The 16,953-nt window shown below is 43.2% G+C and overlaps 1 protein-coding gene across 4 annotated transcripts in view; it reads left to right on the forward strand.

Annotated features, from left to right (window-relative positions):
* Positions 1 to 16,953, forward strand: part of ZBTB40 (zinc finger and BTB domain containing 40) — a 42,432-nt gene that overhangs the window by 13,616 nt on the left and 11,863 nt on the right. The window contains exons 6-17 of one of the 4 annotated variants that reach the window (XM_066606748.1): positions 5 to 197; positions 1,474 to 1,610; positions 3,857 to 4,055; positions 4,168 to 4,304; positions 5,818 to 5,986; positions 8,486 to 8,932; positions 10,592 to 10,798; positions 11,646 to 11,810; positions 12,834 to 13,048; positions 13,131 to 13,308; positions 14,067 to 14,153; positions 15,304 to 15,530. In XM_066606748.1, coding sequence (XP_066462845.1) covers positions 5 to 197; positions 1,474 to 1,610; positions 3,857 to 4,055; positions 4,168 to 4,304; positions 5,818 to 5,986; positions 8,486 to 8,932; positions 10,592 to 10,798; positions 11,646 to 11,810; positions 12,834 to 13,048; positions 13,131 to 13,308; positions 14,067 to 14,153; positions 15,304 to 15,530 — 2,361 coding nt within the window. The remainder of the gene's footprint in view (positions 1 to 4; positions 198 to 1,473; positions 1,611 to 3,856; positions 4,056 to 4,167; positions 4,305 to 5,817; positions 5,987 to 8,485; positions 8,933 to 10,591; positions 10,799 to 11,645; positions 11,811 to 12,833; positions 13,049 to 13,130; positions 13,309 to 14,066; positions 14,154 to 15,303; positions 15,531 to 16,953) is intronic. The other 3 variants (XM_066606750.1, XM_066606749.1, XM_066606752.1) reach the window with 3 other exon arrangements.

Genomic DNA, 16,953 nt, shown 5'->3' on the forward strand with positions numbered 1-16,953 from the left:
ACAGGTGATCATGGACTGCTGTGAAGGAGGATCACACAAGGAAGCCATGGATAAGCTTTTGAGGAAAGCATCAGAAACAAGAACTTTGAGTCCCGATAGTCTGATCAAACTTCTACAAGCTGTGAGAGAAGCCTTCCCCGATCTGCACACTTTACTTGATATTCTAGAACCTCACAGTAAAAAATCCACCATTAAAGGTATGAAACCTGAGTATTCCAGTAATGTACATTTTACCGTTCCAGTAGTCCGATGTCCACTAGAACAGGGGAACCTAGGCCCTCAACCCACCACACAACATGTCCCTAAGTAGTATTGGCTGTGCGCATTAAACTCTATGGGAGATACGGAAGAACATTGCAGAGTAAATCCACAACAAAATCCACTTGCAGATTTTTGCCTTCAAAATTCACTAATTGAATTGATTGAATTCTGCACTGAAAATCTGGCATTTCTGCAACAAATATATTCCTGCTGTGGATTTGGATATCCGCAGCATGACTGTTTTACTGTGGGTTTTTTTTCTGTTGAAGTGAATGGGGATTGTTACATTGTTTACATTGCTGCAGGATAGCGTCTCACAGTCCGCAGCTCACATTCTGCTGTGAATGCCCCATGGCAGCATGTGCGCACCGTGGAATCCAACGCTTATTATTCCGCCTCTGGAAACCGCGACATAAATCTGTAGCAAAATGCACGGCCAAAATTAATTCTTAGACGCAAATTTCTGCTGCAGTTTGGACGAAATCTGCCCTGAAACATCCGCATTGGATTCTGCTAGGCTCTCACACCTATTGGAATTTGCCACCATGTGAAGCAATCCACACCAAAATCTGCAATTGGCTTAATTCTGCTTGCAGTTCCATATCTGTACCTGCATTTAGACATGCAGATTTCAGCGTTGATTTCCACAGCAGCAAATTTCGGTACATATTGACGCGCCATTGAGGACACTTGACATGTGGTGATTATCGCCAAAATTCTAGCTAGAAAAAGCAAATTCAAGCGATAATAGTCCTGTGTACACGCGGACGCTAATTTCAGCAGGATCCGCTGACCATGTGATATGTATGGGGGGGTATACTGACTCTCCCTCAATGGCACATCTCACGGAAAAGAATTGGCCATGTTAAACATTATTTTCTGCTCTTAAAACCCCTGTAAGGAAATGTATGTATGGCCATTTATGTGACTGTTTCACTGGTGGTTTGACCAGCGATTGGCAACACTCTTACCAGTCTGTCAATAACAATAATTTTGTACTTTGGTTGAGGTGTTTAAATACATTGTCGTTGGGTAGAGTTTGTGTGTTTAGATCAAAATCTAAGATCTTGTCAGGCTGTGGAGGTATGATGGGAGTTGTAGTTCACAGCAGCTAAAGAACCAAAGGTTGCAGACCCTCCTTGTAGACTATATTTGTTACACTACTCTAGAAACCTTGGTGAACGATTGTCTTTCTATTTATTTTTTTCCCAGGCAAGATGAGCATAGCGGATTACGGGGCAGAGTTGCTGAAGCAATATCAGGAAAATTTATCTGAGGTCGTAAATGATGCCGACTTGGTTCTTGGTGGACTCTCATCAGCAGCTAACCTAACAGATCATGAAAAAGAGGTAAGTCCCCCGCTGCCATATGCAACATTTTCCAAAATAATTGTTGCAACTATGCATTTTCATGATTGATGATCAAATGTTGTCAAGCTCTTGTGTCTTTTACATCTCTTATGTTGTGTTAATATCGCCAGGAGAGAAACTGCATTGTATGGGACCTGGTGGAATTATTCCACAACACGCAGCGGAATGCGCCGTTTTGTGGAAAATCCCGCATTAAAATCCGCAGGTCTAACGTGGATTTTGATGCGGATTAAGGCTATGTAAACATGGCGGAATTCACCACAGAATATGTGAGCTTCCACGTTAGGAGGTGACATGCAACTTCTTGATGTGAAAACATGATTTTCCGTATCAGAATTGCACAAGCACATTTTGTCCATCGGCAGGGCAATTTCTGTCTTGGGATCTGCAATCGAAAACTGCGGATTTTGATGTGTTTTTTTTTTTTGTTTTTTTTTTTTGTGGCAACATTTACACAGAATATTCCCCATATGAAAATACTCTGGAAATGGGTTTTATGAGGGTATTTAGACATAAAGATTTGGGCGCAGGTTTCCACAGCGGCAAATTCCTCTACGGAACAGTTCCGTTCCGTATGAAAGGTTCCTGATGTGCTTATCTATATGAATCCATCTGCATTTCTGATGTCCCTTTTTAGGTCTCGCTTTCGATTAAATCAAATGTCAGTCAGAATGTGTCCAGGCCGCTGTGTAGCAACAGTTCAAAAATGTTCTAGGTTGCAACCATTTAGCTTCCCATTTCAGTAGATCATGGAAGGCTATTACCAACCAATCATGTTCTTCCCTGGAGTTTACACATTGCCTGTGACATGCTAGACCAGTGTTTCTCACCTCCCGTCCTCAGGGACCCCCAGCAATTCATGTTTTCAGGATATCCTTTAGTACGAACACCTGTGGGAATGTCTGAAGCACTGACAATAATTATATCACTTGTGCAACACTGAGGAAATCCTGAAAACATGACCAGTTGGGGGTCCCTGAGGACTGGAGTTGAGAAACACTCCTTTAGACTTTCTAGCATCCTGTTGACACTGTTTGATCTATATAACTATTGCTTCTGATAGATATGGCCTGGCCGCAGCTCCTTATGTGATACCAGTGCAATGTGGCAAGGAACTTACCACATGTATTGCTTGCAGACAGTGAGTTATACAACCGAGATCTTGAACAGAAACTGCAATGTTCTCTTCTTGAAACAAAGATGGGGGGGAGGTTTGAGTGAAAATAGAAGAGTATTGTTCTCATAATGTAAACTACGTTAGAGAGCGCTCTTTGTTCAATGCCTGCTTCACACATAACGTACATCTTACACCAGTTTAGGAATCTGCAATTCGGTAAAATCTCATTCACTTCTATTGTTCTGTATGTGGTTGCAGAGTTTTGATGCAGATTCTGTAAGTAAAATTCTGCATTAAATATACAAAATTTGCAAATCCAACCTTTAATGGCCAGTGGCTTTGCAACAAACTTGTGCTTATGATTAGCCAGCTACTTGATAACATGCAAAAGCGCAAATCACTTTCATTTACTCAAAAATCCCTTTAAAGTGCAGACCACTAGTAATCTCTCTCCATTGCCTGTTATCAAGTAGCATACATAGTAACACAGTATGCTAGGCTAAAAGAAAGACAAATGTCCATCCAGTTCAGCCTGTCTTGTCGCCAACAAATAACAAAAAAAACACCATCATTTGTCGGCTAATCTGCTAATTTCTGCTAGCATAAAAATGCTCGCTGGGTCAGCCACCCAATACTAATGGTATAGAGATGAGCACTCATGAATAATTATTTATCCACAATAAAGCCAATCATCTGTGTGTAAATGGGAGTGAATGAACTCCAATCGTCATGCTTTGTCAACTGGCGGTCCTTACAGCAGCCTACAGAGATCAGTCCACTGTGCGTGCACATACTGTTCTCTATAGGAGCACACGCACAGTTGCAGAGAGGAGTCCGCTGGCGCTGACTTCCACAGGTAACCGCATGGGAACGGGAGCTGGATGAGTATAAAAACTACATCCCTGGACACCCCGAAACCTGGCCTGTGACCACTGCAACTTAGTTTATGGTGGTGACAGGGTCGCTTTAAATAAAGGCCAGAAATAGTGGTATTCCTCATGTACACGCGCACGGTAACTTCTAAAGGGTAGGTACGCTTTCAGTGAATCAAAATGGAAGTTTCATTTCAATTGCAGCAGAGGACATTAATGATCACATCGTCTTTCAGGTGGTGGAGAATATCGTGAGAAAAAACTGCAATACTCGTATCTTCGGCATACTGCTGTCCTGCGTATTCGAAGAGCAAACCTTGGCTGTTGTCGCCGTCTGGCAGCTCCTACTAGCTATGCAAGATTTAAACCCAGCCATGAAGTCTCTGATGGATGAGATTCATAAAGAACCGGGAGCTGATGTCTTCTTCCAGAGCGGTATGAAGAATATGTAGAATACAGTCATAAAAGGAATAATGCTCATAGAGTTTCTCTCTACATTTGTAGTTTTTTTAATATAAAGTTTCACAATAAAAATGTTTTTCCGTAGCAGTAATGAACAGAGAGAATGAAGTCGCTGAGATTCTGGTGCGTCACAGCGAGTCAATTGCACAAGCTTTCAGGAACTGCGACGTACTCAGCTTGGTGTCGCCTGAGGATGAACCTCTCAGCAACTTGGTTAAACAGGTAAACACTTGTCTGAGAACATTTCAGTAGTTGATTAACAACTTTAATAGGTTCTGTTCACTTTGGTCTCTTATAAGCTGAATTATCGTGTGACCACATTAGTTGTGCATCCGGTGAATGGGGAACTGAAGAGTCCAGATTTCAAACTACTGTATTTACATGCAAATTTGAAGGGATCAGTCAGATCATAGCAACTTATCACCTATGCACAGTGTGGTGGACTGCTGTAACCCCCACCATCTACAAGAACGGGGATCTTGAATCTCCCCGTATGAATGGAGTGGTAATTATGCATGCTGATGCTCCATTCATTTTTATGAGATTGCCAAAGAAAAGCAGAGTACAGCACTCTGTTAGAACTCCGGCCACTACATGGATCGAAGCAGTCGCTTCTGATCTGTTGTACACTGTGTGTGGGCATCAATACATTAGGTCATCAATGGTATCTCCTTGGAAAACCCCTTTCATCTAATACTGGGTGCAGGAAGTAGATAAAGGATTACATTGAGATTTAAATTTTTTTTTTTTAATTTTGGCTTTGACCTAAATCACTGATGAGGGCCAGGGATCGCCATGTTCTAGCTGGTGAGGCCCAAGTGCAAAAAGCTTTTATGAAGCCCTGGCTTAAACAATACATTGTAACAAACTGCAGCTATATGATGGAAAGTATTTGAGCCTCTTGATGTAAGCATTACTCTTTCCATTTACTTGCAGTAAACAGATGTTGAAAATGGGGAATCGGAACCTTTCATTATACAATAATTAAAGGGATTTTCTAGGGCTTTGATATTGATTGTCTGTTTTTAGGATAGGCCGTCGGTATCAGATTGGTGGAGGTTTGACTCTTGGTAATCCTACTGATCAGTCGATTGAAGGGGTCTTAGTACTCCATTTATCCCTAAGAATAGGCAATCAATATCAATGTTCCAAAAAGGGGTTGTGCCATGATTGCAAATTATGTCCTATTCAAAGGCTAGAGGATAATTTTGCGGAATGGTGGGGGGCTGACTGGTGGGACTCCCACCTCTCCCGAGAATGGTGTGCCGGCTCCTCCTTTAACTGAGTAGCAGTAATTGCATATATGCGCTGTCGCTCCATTCACTTTAGTGGGTCACTTCAACTCTCAGCTGCCTCTGGTGGTCCCATTAAAGGTAAAGGACCTTCAGTGGGAATGTACAACCAGTGCAGCCCATGCTTTCAAGGCCCCTTCTCTGGGATCATGGGGGTCCCAGCAGATAGCCCCCCCCCCCCCCCCCCCACTGATTTGCAGGTTAGCCCTTACCCTGTGGATAGGAGTTAGGTGGCAATCATGGCACAAACCCTTTTAAGCTTTGTTTAAACAAAACTGGACAAATGATGGTCTGAGTCGGTTCTGTTCTCAGCTCTACAGGGATTTGGATTGTTTTATGTGCCATATTTTATTACTGTTAGGGGCTTCCATAGAAATATAAATACTTCATAGCAATCAATGTATTGTGACATTGTTTCACTCAATCCCCACTTTCTCTTCTAGATGCTGAACATCCCACAGCAGAATGAAGATGGGGATTTGCCTGCAAAGCTGCTCCTGAGTTCTGCCCTGCAGCGCAGTGTGGCGGTCCTGAAGTTCTGCCAGCTGCTTTGCAGCCTCCAAGAATCTGCCCCTGTCTTACAGCCACTAATTAAAGAGTTGGAAGAACCTGGTGAGTAGTTTGGATCTGTGTATGTTGCTTCCCTGGTGCAGGAAAAGAAGGAAGTGCCAGTATTGTTGAATTTAGATTTAGCAACTTCTAAAGTAAAGAAAAATAGGTAATTTTATTTTCTTTCGGACTATAAGATGCACTGTTTTAGTAAGAGAAAAACCCTACTAAAAATTGCCTAAGCGTTCATGGTTCTAAGTCAATTAAGTCTGGCGTTGCTAGACCAGATCGTGACTTTTTTTAATGATCGAACTGAGAGAACTGTGCGGTGGCGCACTTCTCCCTCTCAATGCCCAGTGCCAATCGGCATGATTCAGCGCTGGGCAGGAGAGGATCACATTCAACTTCTACAGGCATCTGTGGAAGAGAAACACTGACATTGCATGAGCAGATCCTCCCAACTTCAGCATACCATGCAGCAATAATACAGAAGAAAGGTCCTTCACACTAGGACTTTTCTGACCTCACCATCATGTAACCAGATGCCTGGGATGGCATAATGTAAGGCATTTGTGCGCCATCGCAATTTGTTTCAGTGATCAGTAGATAAGGGCAAAGTAAGTTTAACAGAAGCGGATTGCTGGCTCCATTAAGGTGTGTAGGAGCTGAGCTGCAATACCAGACAACACATGGACGAGGCAGGTGCTGTGTTTGCAAGAAGCAGTCATATTTTTCTATCCCTAGACAACCCCTTTCACCTACTCTAGAATACAAATGAGACGCACTACCCTAAACCTCCAAAGTTAGTGACATTAACCCCTCCACTTCCTGAGACAAGGAAAGTTTTATGTTTAATCATTTTGTTTAATTTACTAATTGCCTAATCTATGGATCCAGTTAACTAAGGTTATTATAATAAAATACATAACTAGAAGGCCATGTTGTCAAACCAAAAGGAGGTAATGTCTTAGTTATAAGTTTTAACACAACCAAATTGAACTCTATATAGGCTTAATATTGATAGCTTAGTAGAAAGAAATGGAACAGCGAAGAGAAAGAGAAGGAAGAAGTAAAAAAGAGAGGGGAAAAAAAAAAGTGGTGGGGTTCAGATACATACCAAAGCATTGAATATCGGAGGTGTTTTGAATCTCCTAGCCAAGGGCTCCACATTGCTCTAAATTTCTCCGAGAGGTCTGACTCCTCAGACAGCATCTCCTCCATTGACATAATCTCATTCAATTGCTGTATCCACTCATAGGTAGTGGGTATTTGTGGAGTCTTCCGATGTCTGGGGATAACCGCATGTGCCACGGTTAAGAAATGGCGTACAAGGAACGTTTTAATTGTTAGGAAATACATTCTTCCTATTTATTTATTTTTTTTTTTTGATAAACGTAGTAAGCGTCTGAATGTATTTATACAGGTGAGTGTGATCTCAGTCTGCGAAATTCAGGGCTTATTTAGACGACCGTATATCGGCTGGGTTTTCACGCCCGGCCGATATACGGTTTCCTTGTCTGCAGGGGGAGGAGGATGGAAGAACCAGGAGCAGAAACTGAGCTTCCGCCCCCTGCCACTATTTGCAATAGGAGGGGGCGAGACCGGGGTGGGGCTAAGTACCGGTGCTTAGCTCCACCCCTGCCCTGCCCCTCCCACTGCAAATAGGGGTGGGAGCTCAGTTTCTGCTCCTGGCTCTTCCATCCTCCTCCCCCTGCAGACAAGGACACCGTATATTGGTTCGGCGTGAAAACCCAGCCGATATACGGTCGTCTAAATAAGCCCTCAGACTGATATTGCACTTGTAAATCAGCGAATTTTGCCTGCGATTGCGATGTGTTTTGCGATTAAAAACACATTGCTGCACTTGCAATTTTCACGTACGATCTTCACACTTGTGAAAAACACGTTTAAATAGGAAGGATAGAAAAATTGCATCGCACTCACATGAAAATCACATTTAGATGCGAGTGTGTTGTGGTGTTTTTTTTTTTGTTTGTTTTTTTTTTTTTTACAGACTGCCATTGGAAATAAAGGGCGATTCTTACCCAAGAATTGCTTGAAAATAGGGCATGGTGTCATTTTTTCTCCTGGACCTTTGGTCATGTGAATACACAGATTTAAATCTAGTGTATTCTTTTGACGTACAAGTTCTGTCTGTATCGCACTCGGATGGAACTCGTGTGTAAAAATCACCCATGTAAAATCACCTTCATAATTGTAAAAGTATCCATACATGGCGCCAGTATTTTCTGGTCCCGACTGCCGGATAGAGCTGGAATTGCTCTTTGAAGAGGTTGTAAAATAAGGGACATAGCTGCTTTCTTCCAGGAACAGTGCTAACCTTGTCTGTGGCCAAGTCTGGTATTACAGCTCAGCCAACATTTAAAGTGGGGCAAATTAGCCCCTAATACCGCAGTCATCCCATGGGCAGGCAAGGGTGGTGCCGTTTATGGAAGAAAGCAGTCACATTTTTCTTATCTCGTGCAATCCAATCCATTTGCCTTTTATTGATTTATTGCATGTTTATCAGTCACCTTTTAAATTATATATATTTCTTTTAAGGTTTGCTGGTGGATGGCAAATGCTATTTCCAGAGCTCTATGAAGTGGGCGGTAAACAATGAATGTCAGCTTGATGTTGTCGAAGAAGTCGGCGATAGAAATGAGGAAGACGAAGAAGGGAAAGATGATGAAAATGAAGAAGTGGATTCTGAGAAGGAGAGAGCAGAACTCGCCCAAGAAAAGGGTTCGAAAAAGAATTTTATCTGCAAATCCTGTGACAAGATCTTCCTGTTCCGCTGCCGACTGGAGGTGCACATGAAGCGCTGTCGAATGGCTAAACGAAATCCCCTGCAATGCAAAGACTGCAACGTGGTGCAGGCTTCTAAGAAGGAGCTAGACCAACATCGAGAGGAAGTGCATGGATATCTGATGTCTCGCAATAACAAAGGGAAAAGGAAAATGCTGGTGACATGTGACATCTGCGGCAAAGAATTTGCTCATCCATCAGGTAATGATTATCTGTTTTGTTCATCTTAAGGCCCTTTTACATGGAACAATTATTGCTCAAAATTCATTCAAACGGACGAAAATGAATGATAATCGTTACATGTAAACGCGGGCACTTTTCGTTTTGATGATTTTATGGTTAACTTAAAATCCATCATTCAGCCACTAAGAGATAAAGCAAACACATTTAACTTTCAATGGAGCGCATGCTGTTCTCCGCACGGTATTTTTACACTAGCTGGGATTCTTTACTCTCCGCGGGGAGTTCTCTCGGTACTGATCACTGTGACAGTGCTGTCACAGTGTTCAGTGACAAAGAGACTCCCCGTGAGGAATATTGACGGGCACCACAGTCCTATGGTGCACACATGTCCTATGTTTTTTGCAGGTACGTGCGTTTGCATGCCTGTAAAACAGGACGTGTGAACACACCATAGGGAACCAATGTTTCTAATAGGAGCGTTTTTTGTGCACACAACTGTACGCACATAAACACGCTCTTGTGAAGCCACACTTAGTCAGACCTCATCTGGAAATCTGTGTCCAGTTCTGAGCACCCCACTTTAAAAATGTCCTAGACAAACTGGAGCAAGTTCAGAGATGAGTTTCCACGATGGTGAGTGGTCTGCAAATCATGTCCTATGAGGAACGGTTAAAGGATCTGGGAATGTTTAAATTGTAAAAAAGAAGGCTGAGAGGAGACTTAATAGCTGTCTACAAATATCTGAAGGGCTGTCACAGTGCAGAGGGATCAGCCCTATTCTCATCTGCACAAGGAAAGACTAGAAGCAATGGGATGAAACTGAAAGGGAGGAGACACAAATTACATATTAGAAAAAAACTTTCTGACAGTGAGGGTGATCAATGAGTGGAACAGGTTACCACGGGAGGTGGCGAGCTCTCCTTCAATGGAAGTGTTCAAACAAAGGCTGGACAGACATCTGTCTGGGATGATTTAGTGAATCCTGTACTGAGCAGGGGGTTGGACCCAATGACCCTGGAGGTCCCTTCCAACTATACCAGTCTAGGATTCTATGAGTGTTTTAGACCTCCACCAATCAACAATTTTTCTCCAATCTTACGGATAGAGGATGAGTACAGAAAAAAATAAAACAGCCCCACTCTTGTCCATAGGCTCTCTGTGGTGTTGTACCACGGCTTCATTTAAGTGATTGAGGCTTTCCTGCTGCATTACCACAGTGGCTATTTATCTGAGGGTAAGAAAATAATCTCAGACAATTCTTGGACTTGTTTAGGTTCCTACAATGCCCTGGTCTGCGGTAGTAGGAACGCTGAATTTTAGCTTTTTATCTGCATGAAGAAGAAAACCTGATTTATATCAACACAAGTACAGGAAAAGCGAAGGGAAGGATTTATAAAAAAAAAGTTTTTTGTTTTTTTTCTTTGTGTAGATTACTACTGTGGAACTTTCTTGTGAAGAGTAAAGTTTTCCTTTAAAGGGTTAATGGCAAAATCAACTTTTATCGTCTATCCATAGATGGCTGTTACACAACTTTTTTTTTTTTTTTTTACAAATGGAGATAACTCTATTCAGCCGTTTCCTAGTTATGAACAAAAGAGCACAGATGTCCTGGATTTCTCTATATGAAGGCACTAAATGCCAAACTGTGCAGTAAATGGTAACTTGATACTTTTTCAGGTCTGCAGTACCATAAACGGACGGAGCATTTTGATGAAAAGCCGTTCTCCTGTGAAGAATGTGGCGCCAAGTTTGCTGCAAACTCCACGCTAAAGAATCATCAACGGCTGCACACAGGAGAGCGCCCCTTTGTGTGCAAGCACTGTCACATGACCTTCACCCAAGCTGCTGCACTCTCCTACCACACTAAAAAGAAGCATTCTGAAGGTATGGGACTGGCTGACATGTATATAGATATACACAAAATGCTGCTTATTTACCAACACTGCCTAAATGTTAGTGCAAATGTAGACTAGACAGTAAGGCCCCCTGCACACGGGAGGAAATTCTGCAGCGCGATTTCCTGCAGAATTTCCACCCGTGGCCGCTGCCATAGGCTTGCATTAAAAAACGCAATCCTTGGCAGACGGCCGAGATTTGTTCACGTGAAATCACGCACGGAAAACAAATCGCGGCATGCTCTATTTCTGTGCGGGTTTCACAGAGGCCCGCACAGAAATGTCACTCCCGGGCCACCGGCTCCACTCTGCGCATGCGCCGGCTGGCCAGAAGCCGGCACATCACAGAGCCGGAGCCGCAGGAGAAGGTGTGACGCGGACTGGTCCCTGCAGGGGCGCGGGTCGGGTCCCGCTGCGAGCATTCTTGCAGCAGGATCCAACCCAGCTGTCTGAAGGCGGCCTAACTCTGCTGAATGATAAATGTGTCTAGTCTAAGTTTAGACCACCTATTAGTTGGATTAGTTTAATTTTTGGTGCAATTCATGATAATTTTTGGCACAATTTGGCCAAGCCCCTTTTTTGCGGCAAGTCAGAAAAACTGTCCGACAGCGTCTAAAAACGCATAATAAATGTGCCGTAAAGAATGGAAGGTGGTTTTATGGCACAATTTGCTCCAAAAAAACTCATATTTTGAATAGTAAATCTGCCCTATTTTGCTCTGCGATTGCTGGACTCCTCACTGCAATCACCCTGAACTACCACAAGGTGGTGCTGCTGTTCATGATTAAATGTTCACATCTCTATTGCCTAATGTTACACTTTTCATTCCATACCAGGTAAAATGTACGTATGCCAGTATTGTGATGCCGTGTTTGCACAATCTATTGAGCTGACTAGACATGTAAGGACTCATACCGGAGACAAGCCGTATGTCTGTCGAGAATGTGGGAAAGGTTTCAGCCAAGCCAATGGTCTTAGTATTCACCTGCGCACCTTTCATAGTAAGTCCCATTCAATCATTACATTTTTTGTGAACTTACATTACTTTATTACGTTTATTATTACCATGCTTTATTAAATTTTTCCTTAACCCCTTCAAGACCAGAGATTTTTTTTCAATTTTTACATCCCTGCCTTCTAAGGGCTCATTCACATGGGCGTTTGTGTAAAACTCTTTACCACCCTGGTGGTGAGCCAGCTATCGCCATGTATGGTGATTTTGTTGATTGTTTTTTCGCAGGGCGTGATGTATTTTTATTAGTATTATTGTGGGATTCGTACATTTTTAATCTTTATTTGTTTTACAGTACTCATCATGCATGGTAAATATTCTGATGTTTTAATAATTTGCACTTTAAAAAAACTTGATACCAAATATGTGGATTTTTTCATTGTTTAGATTTTATCAGGAAAAGGTTTTTTTTCTTAATTTTTTAAAGTTAAAATAGTTTGTTTAACCTTTTTCTGCATTATTTAATCTCAATATGGGATTTTTCCTTGCGATCATTTGCCTGCTTGTGCTATATACAGCAATACTTCAATATTGCAGTATATAGTGGTTTTAATGGTGCCTATGAAGCCTGCGAACAGGCAGGGTTTAATAGGCATTCATACATGGCAGCCCTGGGAGCCTTCACTAGCCACGAGGGTGGGAGGTGGGGCTGCGATCATGGCAGCTACACTCAGCTGTCGTCATAAACTGCTAATAGCCACTGGGTATGGAGCGAACTCGACTCTTCGGCTTGCTTCATACATCCTTCATGATCATGTGACATGTATTTACGTTATGTGGTTGTGAGGAGGTTAAATATTTACCACACGCAACCCCTCCCAGATTTTACTTGCACGGTCATTCCTTCATAAAGTTGACTAATTTTTTAAATCCTTCCTGTCACACTTGCTAACAGGTTTTTTTGCCTTCTGTTTCATGAAGCTCTTGGTTAGGCATTGTAATATACAGATTTTTCATGCCCTTATTATACAAGCCTGCCATAGATCTTTGTTTGATAAATCAATATTTTCAGATATCGAGGATCCCTATGATTGTCAGAAATGCAGAATGAGTTTTCCTACCTTGGAAGAGAACAGGCAGCACATTCAAGTTGTACATTCCAAAGAATACCATCCTTGCCCATCCTGTGAGAAGATTTTTAGCGCTCCCTCTCTACTAGAGCGCCATATAGTCACCCATGTCGGAGGAAAGCCTTACAACTGTGAGATCTGTGATAAAGCGTACCAGGTTAGTAAACCAAGACTTGCATAGATACCTTTGACTGTTCACCAGGTTCCATTATGAAATGTTGCCTCCTAATTTTCCACAGCAACTGTCTGGCCTCTGGTATCATAACCGCACTCATCATCCGGATCTCTTCGCTGCTCAGAATCATCGTTCTTCCAAGTTCTCTTCCGCTCAGTGCAGTTCCTGCGAACAGGTCTTTTCTAATACATCCACACTTCAGAAGCATGCAAAGTTGGAACATCCCGGTGAGTGCATGAATGGTAAGAAAAGAATTCTTATACATTGCAATCTGCTTTATGCAAGCATGTACCAACATAAGGGGATTGGGAAGGGTATCCTCTCTCCTTAAGGAGAGCACCTAGAAGGTGTGTGAGGAGGCACCTAGGAGGTGAGCGAGATGATGTATAAGGCCATGCAAGCTCCTCTGGGAAATATATGCAAATAAGGAAAATGAAACAATACCTCTGCAGCGTCACCTGATGGGTAGAAGCATTCCTGCAAATCCATGTCAGACCCTTTTATGCAAGTCTTTAAAACAGTGATCGGAAAGCCAGAAAACCATACTCGTACTGCTGTTTCTGAGTTTTTGCCCCTCATCAGTGTGCAGTAGGTTTCTGATAACCTGAAAAGTCAATACACCTTACAGATGTTCCACGTGGGCGCCATTGGTGACCCTAGAAGACCTTAAAATGCATCTACTCTTCAGGAGAATCAATAACAGAGGATGTTATGGAACGTGTCTGGGCAGACCTGGACTACCAGCTTGACATCAGCCGTGTCAAGGCATGGAACATCTGTAACGTGCATTCAAAACACGAAGAGCTCTTCTCTTTTCATGTCTTTCTGGCTGTTGTATATCAGTTTTGTGTATGAAGAAATCAGCTTTACTTTTGTACAATTACTTTTGAATCGCCCTGTATATAGTGTGTGTGTGTGTGTGTGTGTGTGTGTGTGTGTGTGTGTCCAGGATATTTGTAGACAAAGTAACATTAAGTCTTTGGGTCTTGTCCCTTTTCAGATAGTAAGCTTTATGAATGTGAGAAATGTAAGCAGACTTACCCATCATCGGCGGCATTACAAGTGCACATTAAGTGCAAGCACTCAGGTAAGAGTGGTTACATCCTTCAGTACTTCCTTCATGACAGATCCCCATCTTAGGGTCTGTTCACACGTTGCAGATTTGGTGTGAATCTTCCGCAATGGAAACATCCCCACTTAAAATCCACATCAAAATCTGCACTATTGGTGCAGATTTTAGATTTTGTCATGGATCTGCAGCAGATTTCACCCTTTCAGTTGAAGAGGTGAAATCTGCTATTGGGTCTGTGTCACAATCCGCACCGCTGCAGGATATCTTCACCAAATCCACTCTGTGTGAATGCACCCTGACACCAGTTAGCACTGGCTGAAGGTCCGACTAGTGAATAGGAATCAACAGACCCAAACTATCTCTTCTCTTATGCACACCAAGGTTTAACAACACACTGATATTGTATTATTCCTCGTCCAAGTATTACTGCAATATTGTGAATGATAGTACGAGCATGTGGTCATTATATTAGCATGAGTCGGCACATGCGCAGTACAGATGACGCCGCGCCGTTGCTAGGCGATGACGTGGATTCTGCAGCCCGTCCGCAGTGTCAGCTGCAGATGGGCCGTGGATCGGACGGCTTCCATTGACTTCAATGTAAGTCATCAGCACTCAAATTGAACATGCTGCGATTTTCCATCTGTGATCAGAAAATTGCAATTGATTTTCACTCATGGACATGGAAAAGCGATTTTTCTATAGTATGCCTATGGGCAGGATTTGCTCCAGAATTCGGAGGCGGACGCCTGTGTGCATTGGGCTTTACAATTACTAATGATGATAACACGGCTATGATAGAGGAGATCACAGCTCATCCTCCTGACTGTATACTTATGGTCTGTAGCTTATTTAGAAAACTGTAGAAGCTAAGGATAATTAAACTGGTACCCCCTTCCCCATCCTGCAGAAAGAAATGGTATAGCTGTACTGATGCATCAAGGGAAAAAATGTGAAAAGTAAACCAAAGTCTTTCAGCATTAAGATAGTGAATGATAAGGGGGAGACCTCCACATTGTGACAGGCAATCGGGTGAAGGGGCAGAGATGCAAAATGTGTTTGCGCTGGAGCAGCCCTTTAAAGGACAAGTCCACAAGAGAGATGTTAAAAGTAATTGCCACATTTTATATGATGTACAGTATATAACAATGCTTCTCATTATTAGGGACCCAGCCATTCCAGTGTCTTTACTGCAGCGAGTGTTTCCAGTTCCCGGGCGCACTGCAGCATCATGTATCCACCGACCATTTTAACGAGACAGAGAACACATTTGGTTGTGAACTATGCGGAGAACTCTTCACGTTACAGTCTCAGCTAGAGAAACACTATGAAACGGATCACCCTGACATAGTACTGGCAGAAGCCCAGGCAGCAAACGCTCAAGTTGTGCAGGTACCTTTTTATCTCTCTTTACATGATATGTAATAAGAATCCATTTTCTCAGTCACCAGTGGTTTCAGTTAGCACCTTCTCACCTGAGAAGAATTGTAGAAGAGTGACTAGTTCATATTCAGTCTAGAGAAGGGAGGACAACCTGCTCGTCTCGGCCGTGCTCAGGATCCATGAACAATAAAGAGGTTCTAGCACTTCAGAAGTATAAAATTAATTTATTTCACGTGCATAATCGTAGAATGAACTGTGCCTAGGATATAACATGTTTGCTTTGCTATGATTTAAAATTTTTGCTCAAAGCACATAGACTTGTTATATCCTATGCACAGTTTTACTGTACAATTAGGAGGGGTGTAGTATCTCCTTAAGGGGAGCACCCAAAAAGTGTGGGGAGACACTTAGGGGATGAGTGTGTCCGGGGATGGTATAGTCTCTCCCCAAGGAGAGCACCCAAAAGAGATGTGGGGACATCTAGAAGGTGAGTGAGGAGACTTATAAGGCCATGCATGCTCCTCTGTGTTTTTCTATGCAAATAAGGAAGATAGAAAAATGCTTCTGCAGCGCCACCTATTGGATGGCAGCATTCCTTCAAATCAATGTGACTTTTTTAACAAGTCTTAACAATGGGTCAGTATGATTACTACCATGCCAAACTTATGTAGTTTTTTTTAAAAAGAGATTTTAATTTTTTTAAATTCTTGTGTCGCAATCGTCTGAGCGCAATAACTTATTTTTCCAGAGCGTCATCCCGACGGCCCCATTACATATGGAGGTTGCCCTCTGACCCAGGTAGGGACAGGAAGAGTTTAAAAGCACCTCCCTTTCCACCCATGCTTCAGTGTCTTCCTGTCCCTACGGTGGGACAGAGGAGCAGCTCCAGAGCTGCAGGAGATAGGAAGCTGCGGAGGCAAGAAGACTTACCGCAAAGAAATACTTACCGCACGCTGTGCGGCCCCCCTGGAGGGGTAGAGGTCGGGGCCGCACACTCAAGAGTCCCTGCATCCCCGACCTGCGCTGCCGACGGAGCCGTCAGTCGCCCAGTAGCGCTGGTCTCCCTCGCGCGGATCGCATGTTCGGGCCGCCGCTGCTGTGATGGGATAGTTCCTCCTGGCAGGGGAACGGCAGCGGCGGCCTCCCTGGACCTCGGGCGCATAGCGGTGACGTCATCCGGCGTGGTGACGTCACGCGCACAACGTAGGGGGCGTGGCTACCGGCGAAAACCCGGAAATGGCGCCAAATTTGAAAATCCTCCCCATAAAAGCAGGCTAAACTCCATGGAGGTTCCTGCTGACTGCCAGACAAGTGTATGTGAGTATGTCTACCCGCGACAGCTCAGCACGTGAGGGAGAGATTGACACCCTACCAACTGTAAGTAGGCTATACGCCAAAACATGCGCAAATGGTCACTTGTACAGCGGATGCA

Source organism: Eleutherodactylus coqui, chromosome 6 (genome assembly GCF_035609145.1).
Source record: "Eleutherodactylus coqui strain aEleCoq1 chromosome 6, aEleCoq1.hap1, whole genome shotgun sequence".
NCBI classification, from domain to species: domain Eukaryota; kingdom Metazoa; phylum Chordata; class Amphibia; order Anura; family Eleutherodactylidae; genus Eleutherodactylus; species Eleutherodactylus coqui.